At 37.4% G+C, this 19,617-nt stretch overlaps 1 protein-coding gene across 1 annotated transcript in view; it reads left to right on the top strand.

The window, feature by feature from the left end:
• LOC122787923 (dynein beta chain, flagellar outer arm-like) overlaps positions 1–19,617 on the top strand; it is a 5,188,001-nt gene that overhangs the window by 3,601,110 nt on the left and 1,567,274 nt on the right. Inside the window, exon 74 of the mRNA XM_044054850.1 lies at positions 10,446–10,608. Within this exon, the coding sequence (XP_043910785.1) occupies positions 10,446–10,608 (163 nt within the window). The remainder of the gene's footprint in view (positions 1–10,445; positions 10,609–19,617) is intronic.

The raw sequence follows: 19,617 nt of genomic DNA, 5'->3' as shown, positions 1-19,617 counted from the left end.
TGAACGTGATTTAAAATCCAAAGATACTCTCTTTACAGAAATACAAGCCAAATTACTGGATTTAGAAGCAAGGTCTCGCAGAAATAATATAATAATTAGAGGATTACCTGAATCTTATGATAACCAGAACTTAATTTCAGTGACTAAACAAATATTCAAGGCATTACTTAACTGTGAGACAACCACCAATATCTTAATTGTTGAAAGAGCGCATAGAGCCCTGCGTGCCAGACAAGAATCTACTTCACCTCGGATTATTTACACAAGATTACTAAACTACCAAGACACTCAAAGTATTTTAGAAGCAGCCAAAAAGTAAAAAAATCTTATGTGGAATAACCATAAGCTGACTTTTTCACAGGATTTACCTCCACAAAAAAAAATGAACAGACAAAAGCTATCACCATATTGTGCAGACCTGATAAAAAGGGGAATAAAATTTCGGATGAGGTATCCAAACACACTCTCTTTCAGTTTCAATGACAGAAGTTATACTGTTACAGAACCACAAGAAGCAAAGGATATTTTTTTAAGATTATTCAAGGTCCTTCCTGACCCTGTTACACAATAAGTAACTCTTCTTTTCTAATGTAAGTACATTGAAGTACAGCTTGTGAATTTACATTTCTTTATATACACTCTTAAATAACAGGTTATATAACAAGCTTTACCATAAGATAAACACTCTGGTTCTATAATGTGTATTATGTGTGTTTAATGGTTTATTGAATTGTTACTGTTTTTAAACATTTTTATTTCAAAATTTAATGCTTTTATAGTTTCTGTGAGTATACATTCCAGAGTGTTTATGTGGTAAGATGGCTTTCTGTCATAAATGTCACTCAAACAGAAAGGAGTGAAAATCATTTAAACTCTCGTGCTTATGCAGCATTACCAACCTGGATAGAATTCTGTTGTTTTCTATCTCAACCCAGGCACAATCCATTTTCCCTCCTGTTTGCCTGCTTGATGACGTTTCTACTCATAAGAGATTTGTGTCATGTTTATCTTTTCAGTAACATCCCGATTGCTTATCTGCTTCCTGTTGCTTGGCTACTTGTTTTTGAAGAGAGTGGAGATTGTAGTCTGATCCCTTTAGTCTTCCGTTCATTTATTGAATGGTTTCCTTGTTTCGCGACGCTGTTCCTGATGAGAGGTACAAATATTAAGTGTCGAGGTTTGTTGCTGTTCAATTCAGTTTGATTGCTTGCACGTAATTTTGTTTTCGTGCATCAGGAGGGCTCCGAAGATTTGTATGCTGCGAGAAGACTTCTACGCGATCAGGAAGCTTCAGGCAGACATGCGGAAGTATATTTTGCATAAAACACATCATTGCCATGAGTATGCACCACTTTTAAAAACAGAACACTGAATACGAGTGATGAATGAGACAGCTAAATGGAACTGTCTTAAACTACCCTTCGCAAACAGCTAAATAAATATGAATGTGCTATTATGTCTAGACTGACATCAAGTGCACAAGCACAAACATTCAAAACGACATACTATCTTACAGTCTAGTCCATGTAAAGTAACCATGATTCAGAAAGCAAATTACACAAAATGTCATATGGTCTGACTATCTGGTTTTTCAGCGCAGGAAAAGTCCTGAAATATAAATGGGACAGTTAGAAAGCCTGATTAACAGGCACTGAATCAGCGAAGCTTTCGCTTGTCCATAGGAGTTTAGTTGATCAGTTAATAGGTTTAGTGTTCTGGCCCTATAGTGTTGTATCTATTATTGCTGGCAATTTAGGTGTATAGATTCAAATATGCCTTATTGTGAGACTATTTCTCACACACTGAACCTGAGATGATGACCCAACCAATAAGTGGTCTTGTTCTTTATTACTGTTTCCTTCATTACCTTGCAAATAATTATAATTATACTCAAGTTCATTAATATGAATGTTATATTATTCTATTTGAATGTGTATTGTTTATCACTGATATTTAGAGTTATTAGAAGCCTTTGGTTTACTCTCCATGGTACATGATTCAGAAACTTTAATTTAAAATATACTCATAATTGGGCTTAATAATAATATGTTCCATAAATTGTCTCCCATTTATTTCTATAATAACACGTTACATATATTATAAATTTATGTTTAGAATGTAGGAGCCATGTGATTTTATATGTATAGCGTGACCTTATATTAGTTTAGTTATGTATTCTTATTATCAAAAGCACTCACATCTATTACAGTCTCATAAATTAAACGGGGTCTAGAATGGGGAAGATTATTTAGAGTTAACTCTTTTTATTAGTTTATTAACACATATCTATTATAATTTTATGTCTTGTCACTAATACTTTATTTTTTTTAATTATATTTATTATTTATAGCTTATGACATATATTTAAACATTGTCACATACATTTATGTATATCAATGTCCAGCTATATTATTGCTTTATTAATTATATCTTCGTCTCATTATATCTCTTTACATTCTCATAACATACTGTTGATTTAGCAAGGTTTATTTAAATTTATTACATTCATATTTATCTTTACAGGAGTTTGTGAATACACAGAGGAATGGGGAATGTGTATGTCGGGCATCTTGTATTTAGATAGTTGTGTAAATATGTTTAGTTTTGTTAACTTGATTTTAGTCCTTTTTAGGACTTTACCTAATTTTGTTTTCTTCATTTTGATGGTTATGGTGACCAGGTACTTTCATCTTACATATTGGTCTTTTTGTCTTCCTTCTTTAGGTACGTTTAGGTGGGTAGGCACTGGGTTAGGGATGAAGGAAGATAATGAGTTTGAACCTGATCCTATACTGTTACATACATTTACTCAGAAATATCATCTTATTAAAATTAAGATTTTTTTGATATTCTCCTTCAATTTCTCTCTATATATAAACTATTTGTCTTACTCCATTTCTCTTAATGGACCTTAGAATGATATATGACTAGTCTGTTAATAATGGACTCCTGGAATGTAAGAGGGATCCAGAATAAAGATAAGAAATCTTTATTGTTTCATTTAATTTATAAATCCCAAGCCAATATTTGTTTTTTACAAGAAACACATATACCTAGACAGGATTGGTACAAAAGAACAAATAAAAAATGGATCCAAAAAATAATAGCCTCTGGGGATACTTCTAATTCCAGGGGGGTGGCAATCATAATTAAACAAAAATTTCAGGGGATTATTATTGAAGAAAAATATGACATTGAGGGTAGATGGTGCTACTTTACTACTAATATACACAATCTTGATAAACCACTTCTGATACTAAACCTTTACGGTTCTTGTAATTACCAACATATTTTCATTTTACAAATATATAATATCGTCTCTTCCTACAAAGACCATTATGTTATTATGGGTGGTGATTGGAATGCAGTAATTAACCCTGATATGGACCGAACTAGTTCTTCCTCTTCATATAACCAACAAGCATCATTAGCTCTTGAAGATTTAATAATGGAATATAATCTTATAGATCCTTTACAACTTATTAAATATTCAATGAAAAAAGATATATATACCTTTTATTCAAAATGTTATCATTCTTGAGCAAGATTAGATTTCTTTCCCCTATCTAATTCTCTTTCACATCTATTACTGGATTTTATTACTGAGCCTAGATTTCTTTCGGATCACTCCAGAATTGTATTAAAATTAAATCTAGATTTTAAGTCTGCTCATATATTTAAAAGGAATTGTTGGACAATGAACAATAACTTGCTTTCTAATAAAGAAATTAGCAAATTGTGTATAGGAATAATTCAGGATATGGAACACAATTTAGACTCAACAGAGATTCCCTATGATATCCAGTGGGCGGCTTGTAAGGCAAGGTTAAGGGGTATGTTTATTGGTAAGGCCTCATACCTTAAAAAACAATTCAATAACAAAGAAAGTTTGTTAAAGCTAAAAATTCAGTCTCTTGATAATCAATACAGATTAATTCCAGATTCTGTTGTTTATAAACAAATTATAGATGCTCAAAAATAACTGATTTTATTACATCAAAATAATCTTTCAATACAAGAGCAAAGATTATTAGTCACTTACTCTGAATGGGCTCAAATACCTTCAAAAACCTTAGCTAGAATAATTAAAAATAATCCTGACAGGCCCAAAATATCGCCCATACAGTTCAAAAATCAACTATACAACAGGGACAAGGAAATTATGCAACTTTTCACATTACTATATACTGATTTATATTCCAAAACTTCTAATTCATTAATAAATCATCATATAAAAAATTTCCTAGGGTCTATAAAATTTCCTATTTTGAATGAAAATAAGCAAAGCATTATTTTGGCCCCACTAAGTCTTCTAGAAATCTCTGAGTCGATTGATAGACTCAAAATTGGTAAATCCCTAGGTCCTGATGGTTTTACTTCTGAATTCTTTAAATCCTTTAAGTCTGTAATTGCTCCCTTCCTACTCAAAGTTTATAACTACATAATAATAAATGACATATCTGATCTCCATTGGAATACTTCAAAAACTATACTAATTCTTAAAAACAACAAAGATAAAACAGACCCCCATAATTATAGACCAATTTCATTAATCAATATAGACATCAAGATCTTATCCTCTATTCTGGCTAATAGACTGAAGAAGGTTTTATCATCAATTATTTCCCAAGAACAGACAGGTTTTATGTCTCACAGACATGCATGGGATAACACCCTCTCGCTGGAATCCATCATTCATCTAACTAAGAATGACAATAACCCAATATATGCATTAATTCTTGATGCATCGAAGGCATTTGATAGAGTGAGTTGGGATTTCCTCTTTCAAACAATGTCCTGCTTTAATTTTCCCATCACATATATTAATTTAATCAAAACTCTTTACAAACAATCCTTTACCAAATTATATATTAATGGACTCACATCACCCCCTATAAAGATTACTAGAGGTACGAGACAAGGATGCCCTTTATCTCCCTTTCTTTTTAATTTGTATTTAGAACCTCTACTTCTATACATTGCTCAAAACACATTTCATAGGATTCCTAAGATCTTAAACAATAATTTACTTTTCTCTACTTTTGCGGATGATTTAGTAATATACTTTCAAACCCCTATCACAGATCTTAAAAAAATCATTAATTCCATTGAGACATTTTCTCTAGCATCAGATTATCACATCAACTCCCAAAAGACTCGTATCTTCATGTAAATCATCTGGCACATAAACCACATCTATTTCCGGACTCCTATTATCATATTACGTATGGGATTAAATATATGGGTATTAACATGGTTCATAACAGCCTATCTTCATTTCAAAATAATTTGCATAAAATATGGACATCATTAATGTCAGACATGCGTAGGTGGGAACTTCTTAACTTATTACTTCTTTCCAAAGCAGCAATTATTAAAATGAGTATTCTTCCCAAATTTCTTTACCAATTCAACTCTTCTGATCAAATCATTCCTAAATCTTTCTTTGATAAAGTTAATAAAGAATTAGCTAAAATTTTTGGTTTTTCCTAAAACAGTTAGGATTTCTTATTCTAAATTATCAACTTAATCTAACAAATTATCCCCTTATTAAAAATTTGATTGTTTGGGATCTCTTTAAATATAAAGATTTGTCCTTGGCTAATCTTCGGAATACATTGAAAGTTAACTGCAGATATAGCAAGACTTTAATAATTTAGAAATTTTAATTAGAACATTATTGTTACCTGACAAAATGTTATCAAAATCCTATAACCTGTTAAATAAATTAATACAAGATTCGTTATGTCTCTTTTCTAATTTCTGGGACAAACATAATTCTCAATTAAATGAAAAACAAAAACTCTTGGACATTAGAAACACTCTGGAACACTCTCCTTTCAAGAAACTATTCTATACCCAATTGATGATAAAAACTTAATAAATTTGATGCTAATAATTTTGTTGCTCCTTTCCTGATGCTGACCTTTTACATATTTTTTGGTATTGCCATTACTCTCATAAACTTTGGACTTCCTTGAAAGTAAGGTTACAGAAAATGGGTTATCATAAATCCACTTTATCCTGGGAAACTGCAATTCTTCACATTCCTATATTACATCTTTCTAAATTAGACACACATGTGTTCATATTTATTTGCTCTCTCATAAAACTTTACATTTCCAGAAATTGGCTTGACCGTACTAAACTGAATTGGAATGCCTTTAGAACAATGGCTTACTTGTACATTTTAGCACATAAAACTTTGTTAAAAAGTCCTAAAAAAATGGCTTTAAATAATAAAGTTTTGGAGAAGGTCCTTTCTATTATTATTTATGACTAATAGATTCTAATCTTATATTTTTGTACAGTGTGGGATTTATTCATTCACATACTTCATTTACTTATATGTTCACAATATTATTTTATCTTTTGCATATTGGTTACCATTTGTATATATTGTATATAATGTTTGGTGTTTATTTTTTCACTTTCATGAGTTGGAATGACTTTTACAAGTTGTATAACTTAAATCAACTCCTAAATGACTAAATGTATAATGTTTTGTTGTTTTTTTGTTTGATGTTTGGTTACATTCTATAAAACAATAAAGAGATTTTAGAGAAAGAAAATAAAAAATAATCTTGACCACTTTCTAAATTTCCTGAGAGCTGTTACTGTCTACAACTGATATTCACTGTGTTTGCTGTATATGATAATCTTGCCTCATACTAGTCCAGTCTGAACAGCTCATAAATTACAGCTTAAGTATACAAATGCTTCAAATGCATGGTCTTCAGTGGGTGTACCTCTTACATGGAGGTACAGAAGAGCTTGTCACCCTGCAAAAATTAAAAAAATAAACATGTATCCAGATTTTTGTTGAAAGTTTTTTCGGTGGATTGGTTTCTTAGGATTGGCAGTCAGTGAAAGAACTACCAATCTAGCCAAGTGTCGCTCATTGCCAGGGAATGTTAGGCTTGTCTTACTCTTTCTCCAAGGTTCATTGACCTTAGGGAAATCCAGAACTCATTAACAAGTAACTCAGTTTCACTGTACAAACCAATAAAACTCCAGGCAAATGACAAATTAAGCCCACATGCCTGAGTAAGTGACTGTCACGCTTCAGAAATCAAATAACTGATGATAACCTAGACTTCACAAAGGTTTTCAATACAATCCCACATTTAGGAATTATCAATCAATTTAGCAAACTGAATGTAAACCCCTTCATTGTAAGATGGGTTGTCAACTGCTCACAAACTTCACATCAGCCAGCAGACCTGTTACCAGTGGGGTGCCACAGAGGTCTGTGCTGGGCCCCATACTGTATGGAATATACTTCTCAGAAGTTCAGGTCAAAGCTAAAGGGTTACGGCTGATCAAGTTTGCAGACAACTGCAAACATGATGCAATCACTGAATCCCCAAATGATGTCAGTATACTCCAGGAGGATCTCACACAGAGCAATGACTGGTGTAATAGTCACGGTCTCAAACTGAATGCAAAGAAATGCATCATCATTCCCTTCAGCACAAACAATGTCCCTTCACACTATCAAATCAACAATACCCTAAGTACCCATGAAGTGGTAAGGGACCTGGGATCACAGGTTGACCATGACCTTAACTTTGACCACCAAGTGTCTACTGTTGTAAGGAAAGCTTTCCACATAACTCACTTGATTAGTAAAGATATCACCTTGAGAGCAAATGAAGTTATAACCCCCATATACTTGGCACTTATTCAGCCCATAATTGAGTATAACACCCCATTTGGTATGTACCGTACTAAGCACCTGCAGCAGGTGGAGAGACATCAGAGGTTTCTAACAAAGAAGATCAAGGGCCTCCAGCATGTGCCTTACACAGACTGAGTAAAGTCCCTGTCATAATACTCCATATCGTATTAACTTCTTGGGGAGACTTATGTCTGGCCTACAGAGCAGCCTACAATCCAAACTTAATGAACTTACTGCATATCCATAAATCAAATGGGTCTAGGGCTACCCATTCCAGGAACTTAAATATGGCCTGCCACTTAAACAGGACATACTGGAGGGACAGATTTATATCCCAGCGAATGCAATGTCTTTGGAACAGGCTACCAATTTATGTGAAACCAAGCACCTCTATGACACTGTTCAAGAGGAACCTGGATGAGTGGATGGGGCACTTTAAATCTTTACCGGGGATAGTGCCCACAGCCCTCCTGGAGATGGGCAGTCATCACTAAATGTTGTGTTGAAACGGCTAGGCTTAAAATGACCTCCAGGCTGATAGTCTTCTAATTTCCAATATTCCTATGACAAGTGATGTTTATGAGTAACAGAGCCTTGTCCACATTTGAAAAAAGCATGCCTTGCAAGAGTAGATATGATATTGCCTAAGCATCTTAGTCCTTGGTGGATCTACAAGTGCTCACATACTATTAGCTCACATCACACTTCCCTGGTGCCACTCACTCAATTGGCAAGTGCCCACACACCCACTACCGTGATTCCTGTGCACTATCACTGAGCTAATTATCCTTCATAGAATCCTGACTCTAATCCTAAAAACGTGTCCTTCACCCCATAACCCTAAGTCTGAGCCATCTCCTCATCTCTCCCTATCTCTAACTCTGAGCCAACACTTTATCACTCTCTAACCAGAATTCTAATCCAACACCCAATTGCTCACTAACCCTAACACTGAGCCAACTCCTGATCGCTCCCTAACCCTAACTCTAAGCCAACTTTTGATCACTCCTTAACCCTAACAGTGATTCAATTCCCAATCACTTCCTAGCCCTAACTCTGATCCAACTCTCGATCGCTCACTAACCCTAACTCTGAGCCAAATCCTGATTGCTCTCTAACCCTAACCCTGAGCTTACTCATGGTCACTCCCTAACCCTAATAATCATCCAACTCCCAATCACTCCCTAACCCTAACTCTGAGTTAACTCCTGATCGCTCCCTAACCCTAACTCTGATCCAACTCCAATCACACCATAATACTAACTCTGAGCCAAATCCCAATCACTCCCTAACCCTAACTCAGAGCCATTTCCTGATCACTTCATAACCCTAGCTCTGAGCCAATTCCCATTCACTCCCTAAACCTAACTCTGATCCAACTTTCAGTCACTCCCTAACCCTAACTCTGATCCAACTCCTAATCAATCCCTAACCCTAAATCTGAGCCAACTCCTGATTGCTTCCAAACCCTAACTCTGAGCCAACTCCCGAACTGCCCCTAACCCTGTGAGCCAACTCCTGATTGCTCCCTAAACCTAAAATCCCCTTTCCTTATCCTAAAGCCCCACCTCCCTGTTTCTCTTCCCCACTTGCCAGTTCTGCGATGATACCTTGATGGCATCTGACCACTGTGGCAGCTGCATCCCTGAATTCATGTTCAAGTTTGAGCTGGTGCTCGACCAGGTACATGGACAGGGAAACACTTTGAGCTCATGGCGTTGAGTTCCTGGGTTTTGAGTAGCTGTAAGTGTCCCGTCCTGGCTGGTACTATCTTCACCATGTATTTTGTATCAGAGTTAATTAAACAAATGGTCATATAATTTTTGATAAAGGTGCCCTCCCTGTGTTTGGAAAGAATGGTAAGAGAACACCTCATATAATCAGGGGAGGTTGTTATTTTTGCAACCTTTATTATATTTCTCAGGAACATTTGAAAAATGTTTGAGTCAATCGTTTTTGAAAAGGCTCAATACTTGTTTTAAAAGCAGAAACACTTCACAGAATATAGCTTGCTCTCACTTTATATTTCCTACAGAACATCATGCCATTGGCCAAGTCCTTATAGATAGGATGCAGTGAGAAATGTACAGAATATCACACCATGAGTGACTGCAGTGTTTGAAAGAGCCTCTTGTGTTCATAATATCTGCAATTAGAGTACATCAAGGTTCCTAAAACAGATAATCTGCTGCTAACTTACACCACTTCCATGCTTCTGTGAACGGACAGAATCTCATATATTATAGAAGAAGAGATATTAATATATGTTAGACAGTGTTGGAAATTCTAACCTCTGGGTTTCAGAAAGAGCTTATACTGTATAAGTTGTTTAGTATTAAAGATATATGTTATGGTAATGTTTTCATCACTATATATCCTTACCAAATGCATGGTCTTATCCCAGCATCTTTCCTAACTGTTTTTAGAAGAGTACATACCAGATTCAGAAGAATTTTTAGCATATAGTGAGCATGTTTGGTTGTCTGTAGATTTTTTCCCATAATTCTGTCTTACCAGTAGTTGTGCACATTAATATTATTGTTACTGTTTTTTCTTTGCTTGCATTTTACCAGAATGACATTCTGTTCATAGTTTAATACTAGGCTGCTGATGCAGTGGGCCATGTGTAGCCTTGCAGTTGTGGATGTTGGCAGAGTATTACAGAAACAATTAGTAGCTGTATGGCTGTAAAGTATGAGTACATCAAGTACTGAAAACATTTTGCTGGCTTCCATTAACTGAAAGTACATTTCCTTTCTTTTAGACTGGACGATTCAACAAATGGAAAATGCTGCCATTCTTCTTTCTTCATGGCAAAGACCTCCTGTTTTGATAGATCCGTTTTATCATGAAACAGAAATGTGGTTTAATGAGGTTGAAAAAAAATGTGGTAACACAGATGTCATCAGTGTCAGACTTAAAGAAAAGTAAGAAACGTCTTGCTCTTTATTGCTCTATCATCTTTTCATGCACTATTCCATTTAGTAAAATTTAGTGCCTCTTTTAAGAATTTTGCAGTAAAGCTTCTTCTGGAGACTACATATCTAATGCATACCATTGTACAAGACATTTATTTTTCTCTTGTTGTGGACTTTTTAGTTATAGATTGCCCCATGGTTTAACTGGACTGTAAAAGGATTTGTTTTGTTTATAAACCTAAACTTGCTGTAGCAATAACATTTATATCTATTGCATTTATTGTATATTATTCAATATTAGTGGTATATGACTGAAACATTACAAATATTCACTGACTGTCATAAGTTACTCTCTTTTAGGAAATTTTACCTTAAAAAGTACAGGTAAGTGTGTTAGAAACCACAGTTGCATATGTGTTTGGGAGTAATGTCAGTCAGTATCAACCAAAACATAACTTATTATAAATGTCATAATACACTTGCAGTAATATCAGTTGTAAAGTGATTAAGAGAACTTTATAGTCACTGTTCTAAAATGGGTAGAAATCATCCCCAAAACAGAGTGGATTGTGACAGTTATAATGATACTTAAATAGCATTTCTGTTGTGTCATTGTCTACAGGATGAAAAATTTCTGCTTCTCATTTGAGAGGTAGTGATTTTGATGGTAATTACCATATTTCACTTTCCCTGACCTGCAATGACTTCAGAATTAAATAATTCATGTATAAGAGTGAAGGGGGTAAAACCTACCTTATGTGTGGATTATCAGGACATTGCTTTGATATTCTGTGTTTGCTAATTACCGAATGTTAATACTTTGTGCGTCATTAATCAGACATCAGCAAAAAGTACAACAATGGATAGTCCATCCATCTACAACCTTTTTTTACCAATTTTTTGTACATGGGGTTGGGGTGTCACTTCAACAGTGATAATCATCTAGAGCCAGGGTTTACATCTCTGAGTAGCTAACCCTGCCACTTTAATTCTTCCACACCACACACTCTCACACACCTATGGCCAATTTAGAGTGTCTGAGCCACCTACTATATGTCTTTGGAATGTGGGAGGAAACCAGAGCACCAGGAGGAAACCTACGCAAACACAGGAAGGGCATGCACATTCCACACAGAAGGCAGCCCAAGCAAGAATTGAAAAGGGAAACCTCTTGCTGTGAGGCAACAACTCTATCTGCTGTGCCATGGATAGGGATGTGTGTGTTTGTGTGTGTGTGTGTGTGAGTGTGTGTGTGTGTGTGTGTGTGTGTGTGTGTGTGTGTGTGTGTGTGTGTGTGTGTGTGTGTGTGTGTATCTATATATATATATATATATATATATATATGTATGTTTATATATATATATATATATATATATATATACATATATATATATATATATATATATATATATATATTTTTTTTTTTTTCTAGTCAACAGTGACAGATGTGGTGGTGGACAAGACAGAATATTTTTACTTGTTGCTACAAACTAACTCCCACATAGGGAATCCTTACATCTTTCTGCAGACTCAAGAAAGACTGACCAGTAAAACAAGTAGTGCTGTATTATATGTAAAATTTGAAGGAACATTAGGTCTAGCAAATTTGTCCTTGCTAATTGCAAGCTCGCAGTCAAGATGAAATTAAGATATTTTAGGTGTAGTCATAAATTATCAAGGTCTGCCAGAGTTAGGAGACTTTGTTAAAGTAAATGGTAGCCAATGAATTTCAATGTTATGATATTAGTCATGTATAGAGGCAATGAGTCATGTGTTTGTTATTGCAAATGTAGTTATGCGCAGCAATTTATTTCTTTTAAGGATGCTAAAAATAAAGATGTTGTCCATATAAAAATGATTGGTGATGCATATGTGAGATGATTTGAAGAACTATTTGTGTTCTGACATCTGCAAATACTGAAAATTGCTGAAGGCATGATATCATATTTATGGAATAAAGTGCAGCTTTATGCGTTAACTACAAACTTGTAAGATGCAAAGCATTATATAGCCTACCACAGGAAGTATATTGTATATTGTTCATGTTAGTCAAAATACAAACAAACAAAATGATGATTTCACACTTACTGTGTACTGTTATTTTTGGAGGCTTGGACTCACTGTTAAGAATGTGAAAAATGACAACAGGTGCAGTTTATTCCAACAATTTTTGTGTCTGCATAAATCCAGTTAATGCATAACACACAGAAACTTACTCTAATGTAGGACTGTCACTGAAATGATTCACATTCCCCTAGCTTTCTTCCTAAAAGTGATCATTCCATGGTACATATTTTTATAAAGTATTACATCTGTGTATGACAAGTATCCACTTTAGTAAGGAAGTTATCGTTTTCCCTTTTGCTTTTGTTGCTTTTTACTTGAATGTAAGTGCATTTAGTTATTTATTGAGTCCTAGACTTGTCGATTGAGTGAGTGGCTGATGTTTCAGCTTTCTGTATCACTTTATGTGTTGAAAACTGCTACATAAAACATACGTTCCCACTACAAGCTGTTTCTTCCCACAGCTGAATGTAAAGGTGGGGGAATAGATGACAAGGGTTTAGGAAGGAATTTAGCAGCTGCTCAGCATGCAGTAAATGCAAACACAAGTTATTAAACCTAACAGATACAGTTCCACTGAAGTAACTAAAGTAAAAACTGCATACTTTACAATCAGAAAGTCCACTTTACATGAGGATAGCACTGTCACAGCTAAAGGAAAGAGTAAAAAAAAAAAACTTTGCGCATGACCTTTATACATCACAGTAATCTGAGATATGTTGTCATGAGGAATACCACTCATAAAGATAAGCTTGGGGTTCCGTTCCTTCTCTTACTATATATGAAAAATGATGTCCTTAGCATAATGATAGACATACTAACTCACCTTCCCCTTTTGCTGAGATAATACATTGTTCATTATTGATATTTCTTGCTTTACTTTTACACTGCATAGATGAGACCTTGAGAGGAAGGTTTTCTTTCAGTGCATTGTGTGTAAATTGGGAGGGATCAGTGATCTAGAAGATTTTCAGGAATTGAGCTTACTAAAGCATAACTGCATTACCTTTGTTGGAGAATGAGGATGGTCCAGCTCATCCACAGCTATTTTTATGGTAAGTATAAACCTATGATCTGATGTTGTCAGTCTTCACTTAATTAATCCCTGACTGAGGGTTCGGTTCTGTATATTGGAACTGACTCGGCTATTATTCCAGCATGCGCCCTCGAAAACTCTCAAGCTAAGCTTTACCCATACTGCTTCTCAGAGGATTACCTCAGATCTCATTTGCCGCTTTCATTGCCAGACGCATCTGTCAAAACAACTCTCGAACATGCTAATTCTTCTTTGTTGTAAGTAGAATTTCTCTTTTAATCACCTTTTTATTGACTTCTTTCTCTTCTTCTTATACCCATCTTCTCTATTACTGCTTTTGTGTCTTAACATGAGTAGTGTTTTTCTTGTACATACTATCACTGGTATTTTTTCTCTCTTACCATTAAGGTAATTATTTGTTTATTTCTTCCCTTTCCTTCTTTACTGTTAGGTAATCTTTTGTACCATTGTTTGTACAAGTTTTCCTTTAAAAAAAAAATCTAAACTTTACACTATAGTATCTGAATTTCCATTCCGCCATCCTTTCTGCTTGTGTATTTTTTGTAATGGTTGAGAAAACAAGGGGACTTCTGGTTTCAAAAGATGCGAGAAGTGTGTGTAAACTACCCAGTGTGGACAGACACTCCTTATGTGTGTACTGTTTGGGCCCGGTTCACCTTCAAGAAGAATATACCATCTGTCATGGCTTCAGTCACCTGGCCCTTATTGAGAGGAAAAACAAGCTTATCCTAAATGGTCTTATTAAAACTGCTTTCAACGAGGCCATATCTGGTTCTCCAAAGTCAAAAATGGACATTAGCTCTCCTTCTTCATCTTCTTCCTCATCTAAACATGGACATTCAAAGAAGAGAAAAAGCTCAGTGCTGAGAGTATGTTCGGCACATTTATCAAAAATGCCTAAGACTTCCTTGGTTCCTACAGTTTCATCGGAACTGACTGGGGAAAAGACTTCACCTTTGGTGCCATCTGTGCATACCTCTGCACAGACAGCTTCTGCACCAACTACTGCTACCACTACTACAACTACTACTATTTTGGAGCAGACATCTCTGAAACCAGAACAATTCCTCCTTAAAGATAGGCCTCATACTAAGTATTCTCCCTCTCTAGACCCTTGTATAGACCAACCTCCAAACCTCTTCTTGGAGAAACCCAGATCCCTGTCGGTCTCTTGGGTCCATTCCACTAAGAGCTTCACGGAATATGATATTTTGAGGCTGGTGGACCAACTGTTGGTGGCGAGAGGATTGTCCACTTCTGCAGTTCCTTGCTTATTTAGCTGTGGAACCTTACCTATCTTGATTTCAGTGATGGTTTCTCCTCTGACTCCAGCTGAGCCTTCAGAGTTTCCATTGCCAACAGTCCCGGTTTCAACTGTCTCGATGCCAATCAGAGCTACTTCTCTTGCTCTGAAAACAGTCCTGAGCTCTTTGGTTCTTTCAGAACTGGAGACCTTCCTAGGTTACAGCTTCATTGCCGGTTCCGGGGGATATGGTTTTACTTTGTTTTAAGACCCATCCATACCCCTTAGAGCAGTGGCACACGTTAGCTTAACACAGGCTTTGGCTTCGGAGGCAACCTTCTTGGTGCTGTGTGGGACCACAGTTCCAAAGGAGTCTATTTCGGTTCCAGGCTCCCATTCCTCTACTGGGGGGGGGGGGCTTGCCTTCCAAGCCATGTAGAGGGCATTGTCCACTGTGGCCTTTCAGTTGACACCATTTTCTTCTGACCAACAGCCCTGCCATACCTTGCCCAGAGCTTCCTCCATCTTCTACCCAGGGACAGCAAGCACTGAAGTGTTAGGGTCCAATAGTGGTCATGTCCTCTTCAAATACCTCTCCGTCCCATCCCACTGAAGAAGTACACCTGTAGAGGAGGTGCAAGAGGAAGCACTTAGAGTCTCCTGAAGAGTCTTTCACTGAAGATGCCAATTTTGATGAAAGGGAAAGATCCCTAAGGTCACCCCCCCAAGAATATGTCTCCTTTGGCGGTATTCTAGAGAGCCTGAAATAGAGGGGTGGCTGGACTTTCCTTCAGCCTTCCTCAGAGGAATTAGTATACCTATTAGCTTTCCATGAACGACGCTTTACCTCCTGGATCTCTCCACCTGCTGATAATCTGATTGCACAGCGGGCTTGGAAGACACCTGATTCTATCAAGCAGTCCAAAAGATATCAGATTGTATCTTGTCAACTCCTCAGGATCAGCAGCACTGGGTGAAGGGAATACCAGTAGATGCTATGGTGGTAGTGGCAGCCACCAGAAAGGAACTTGCTGATGAAAGTCCTACTATCCATCCTCCTAATAAAGAGTCTAGGATGATGGATGGATTTGGAAAGTGCTTATATGCTTCATTGACCTTCGCACTAAGGTCCTTGAGTTACATGGCACATTTCATAAGACTTCAGTGAGATCTGATAAAAGAACTATCAGATACTCTGTCAGGAGCAGTAGCTGAAGGGGTTAGAGAAAAGGTAATTTCTCAGCTGACAGCCCTAGATTCTGTTTGCAACTCATCCATGAGGCTTGTTGCGCACACAGCTGAAAGGATGGCAAGGGCATCAGGTTTGGCTGTAGCTATTAGGAGACATGTCTGGATGCAGTTATGTGAATTCATGGAGCCATTTAAGTCTTCTTTTGTCAGTGCTCCATTTGATGGAACATCCATTTTTGTCTCCAAAGTTAAAGACACCCTGGCCACATGTGAAAAAGACGGAAAGACCCTTTCTGCCATGGGTGTCACTTCTCCACTCCTCAATGGTCTTACTCCAGGAATCAGAGAAGTGGGAAGCCATTGTTCAGAAAGTCATAAGGGCCTTTCCAGGACACATGTCACAACAACTTCCCCTGGTGCAGGGGTGAGTAACAATGGAAGATACCATACACGAGGCAGAGGTGGCCCACAAAATCAGTGTTCCAGGGTTTGTTTCCCTGGTAAATCTTAGTGCTTCTGAAAAGAGGCCCAATTGCCATCCTCTGGAGGCAGTCAAGGGACGATCATTGCTATACCTATCTGCCTGGCTCACGATAATAGACAACTGGGTGCAGAGGATCATAACCGGAGGTTGCAATATTCCTTTCTTGGAAAAAAACAGAAAAAGTGAAGAAAATCCCAGATGTTCCACCCAGCCACAGGGATGCAGTAGTCTTAGAAATTCAAAAACTGCTCAACAAAAGAGTCATCCAAGCAGTCCCACCAGACCAGATAGGATCTAGAGTTTACTCAAGATTCTTTTTAGTGCTAAAGAAAACAGGGGATAGGAGACCAATTTTGGACAGTAAATCAGTTCAACAAACCATATTCTAGATGGTCACAGTTCAGTCTATACTTCTGTTCTTGGAAAAAGATGATTGGATGTGCTCAGGTGATCTTCAGGATGCGTATTACCATATAAAAATGGAACATAATCCAGACAATTCCTGCACTTCTGGCTGGGAGCTAGTCATTATCAGTTCAGGGCCCTGCCCTTTGGTCTCACCACAACCCTCAGGGTGTTCACCAAATGCATGTCAGTGGTAGCAGTTCACTACAGACTTCAGAGATTCTGTGTGTTTCCATACCTAGGTGACTGTGCTCCTCACCGCTCCCACCAGGCATCTGTTCTTAGAGGCAAGAGACTATGTTCTTCAAACTTGTTCCTCATTGGGAATCACTATAAACTATGAAAAATTCCATCTAGAGCCAACAGAACAATTGGAATTCATATGAGTGATGCCAAACACAACACCGGCATCGTGTCTCTTCCCCCAGAAAGACTTCAGAGAAAAAGATCGTGAGTCATTCAGATTAGTTGCAGCAAAAAGGTGACTGCAAGGCTGTTGCTATAAACTCTAGGGTCAATGTCAGCCTCCATCACTTTAGTTCCCTGTGCAATATATCACATGCAGATTCTTCAGTAGCTCTTAGTGTCTCAGTAGTCATTACTGAATCAGCCAATGTCCCATCTGGTATTTACCACCAACTTGTGCAAGAGAGGTCTGAGTTGGTGGCTTCACTCCACTGAAATTTTGTCAGGCAGACCCTTTGGCCCTCTTCATCTCCAAACTATAGTGACCATGGATGCAGCCCAGATAGGGTAGGGGGGCATTATCTGGGAAAGACAGTCCAAAGCACTTGGTCCCAGATAGAGGCCAATTTGCACATCAGTCTTCTAGAGATGAGGGTAGTGCTGTTAGTGTTGTAGGCATTCAAAGAAACCCTCCTCTTGGGAATGATTGCGATTCAAACTGACAACATGTCAGTAGTCTGATACATCAAAAAGCAAGGGGGAACAAGATCTTATGCTCTTGTCAAGAAACACTCAGAGTATGGCAATGGGCAATTTCTTCTGACCAATTTCTAATTGCAATGCATATTCCGTGGAGCTCCAACATGATTGTGGGCAAACTGAGCTGGGCCATCCTAATGCCTCATGAGTGGTCTCTCAGTCCATTTATGGCAGAAAAAATATTCTGCCACTGGGGCCAACCCAGCTGTATTCTCTTTGCATCCCACCTTAACAACAAGTGCAGCAGCTACTTTGCCCTCGTTTCCCCCCCGGAGAGTCACCGAGAGACACTCTCCTTCATGACTGCCCCCCTGGTCTATTGTATGCCTTTCCCTGATTCCTCTCATTTCCCATTTTCTAAAGAAAACCAACAGGTTGAAGAACAAAATAATTCTGATTGCCCCATTCTGGCCAAGTCAGGTGTGGGTTCCTTTCCATTGCCCTCATCTAATTCGGAAACCTTGGACACTGGATCAAGATCCAGACCTTTTATCCCATCTGAATGGACTAGTTCATCTGAATCTTACAAATTGCAAGCTCACTGTGTGGCTTCTCTAGTTCCAATGATTGCCAGGCATTCTACTGTCACTTCCCCAGTTCAAAGAATTGTTCTAACCTCCCACAAACCTTCGACTAGAAGGTTGTACTTCAGCAAGTGGCAACAATTTTCAAAATGGGCTTAAGAGACTAATCTTGACCTCTTTTCAGCACCAATTGATAAGGTCCTGGAGTTCTTAACATTCCTTTCTGAAGCAGGAGCATATGCCTTGGCCATACAAGTGCATCTAGCTGCAATCTCACATTTTCATAACGGTTTGAATGATACAACGTTAATGTAACACAGACTTTGTAAAGCCTTTCTAAAAGGAACTTTGATGCTCAGACCCTCATACAAAGATTCTTATGCACCTTGGGACTTAAATCTGGTACTTCAATCTGTAATTATATCTGTTTTGAACCTTCTGCAGCTTGCAATTTGAAGTTTTTATCCTGGAAAACATTATTGTTGAGAGCTATTGCTTCCACAAGGAGGCTATCTGAGCTACAAGCCTTATCTTACAAGATAACCCCCACCTACTTTTGGTTTTATATTCTTATCTTTCAGTGAAATGAGATTCGTAAATATAAAAGCTAAGTAGCTGAGGGCTGTGCCCCCCACACCCACCGTAACTATATATACTAACGCCAGGATCACATTACAGTGGGGAAAAGGGCATATGCATTTTATTTGTGCAACAGTATTTGCATTCAGTGAAATGTGATTCAGTGAAATAAGTTTTCAGCGATTTGAACTTTCAGCGATTTTTGAGGGTGAATTGAAATTCAGTGAAATGAATTTTCAGTGAATCAAAATAGACACACACACACACATATATATAGGTCTACTGCAAATGGTCGAATTCCCACAATCTTGAACATCATATGGCCGACCCCATATGATCGAGTTTGTGAAAGCTCGACTGGACTGCATGGAGATCTGCATGCAGCACATAACGGGAATATTTCCCTTTACTGCACTGTAGTGCGATGTCGCAGTTGGTATATTCAAGTAGGGGGGGTGTAGGGGGGGGCACAGCCTCCCACATGTCCCAGCAAAATATTGATTTTATCAGTATTTCTTTTGTTTTT

This window comes from Protopterus annectens, chromosome 13.part0 (genome assembly GCF_019279795.1).
Source record: "Protopterus annectens isolate FY-2018-M chromosome 13.part0, PAN1.0, whole genome shotgun sequence".
Classification (NCBI taxonomy): domain Eukaryota; kingdom Metazoa; phylum Chordata; order Ceratodontiformes; family Protopteridae; genus Protopterus; species Protopterus annectens.
This window is presented reverse-complemented; position numbering and strand designations above follow the sequence as displayed.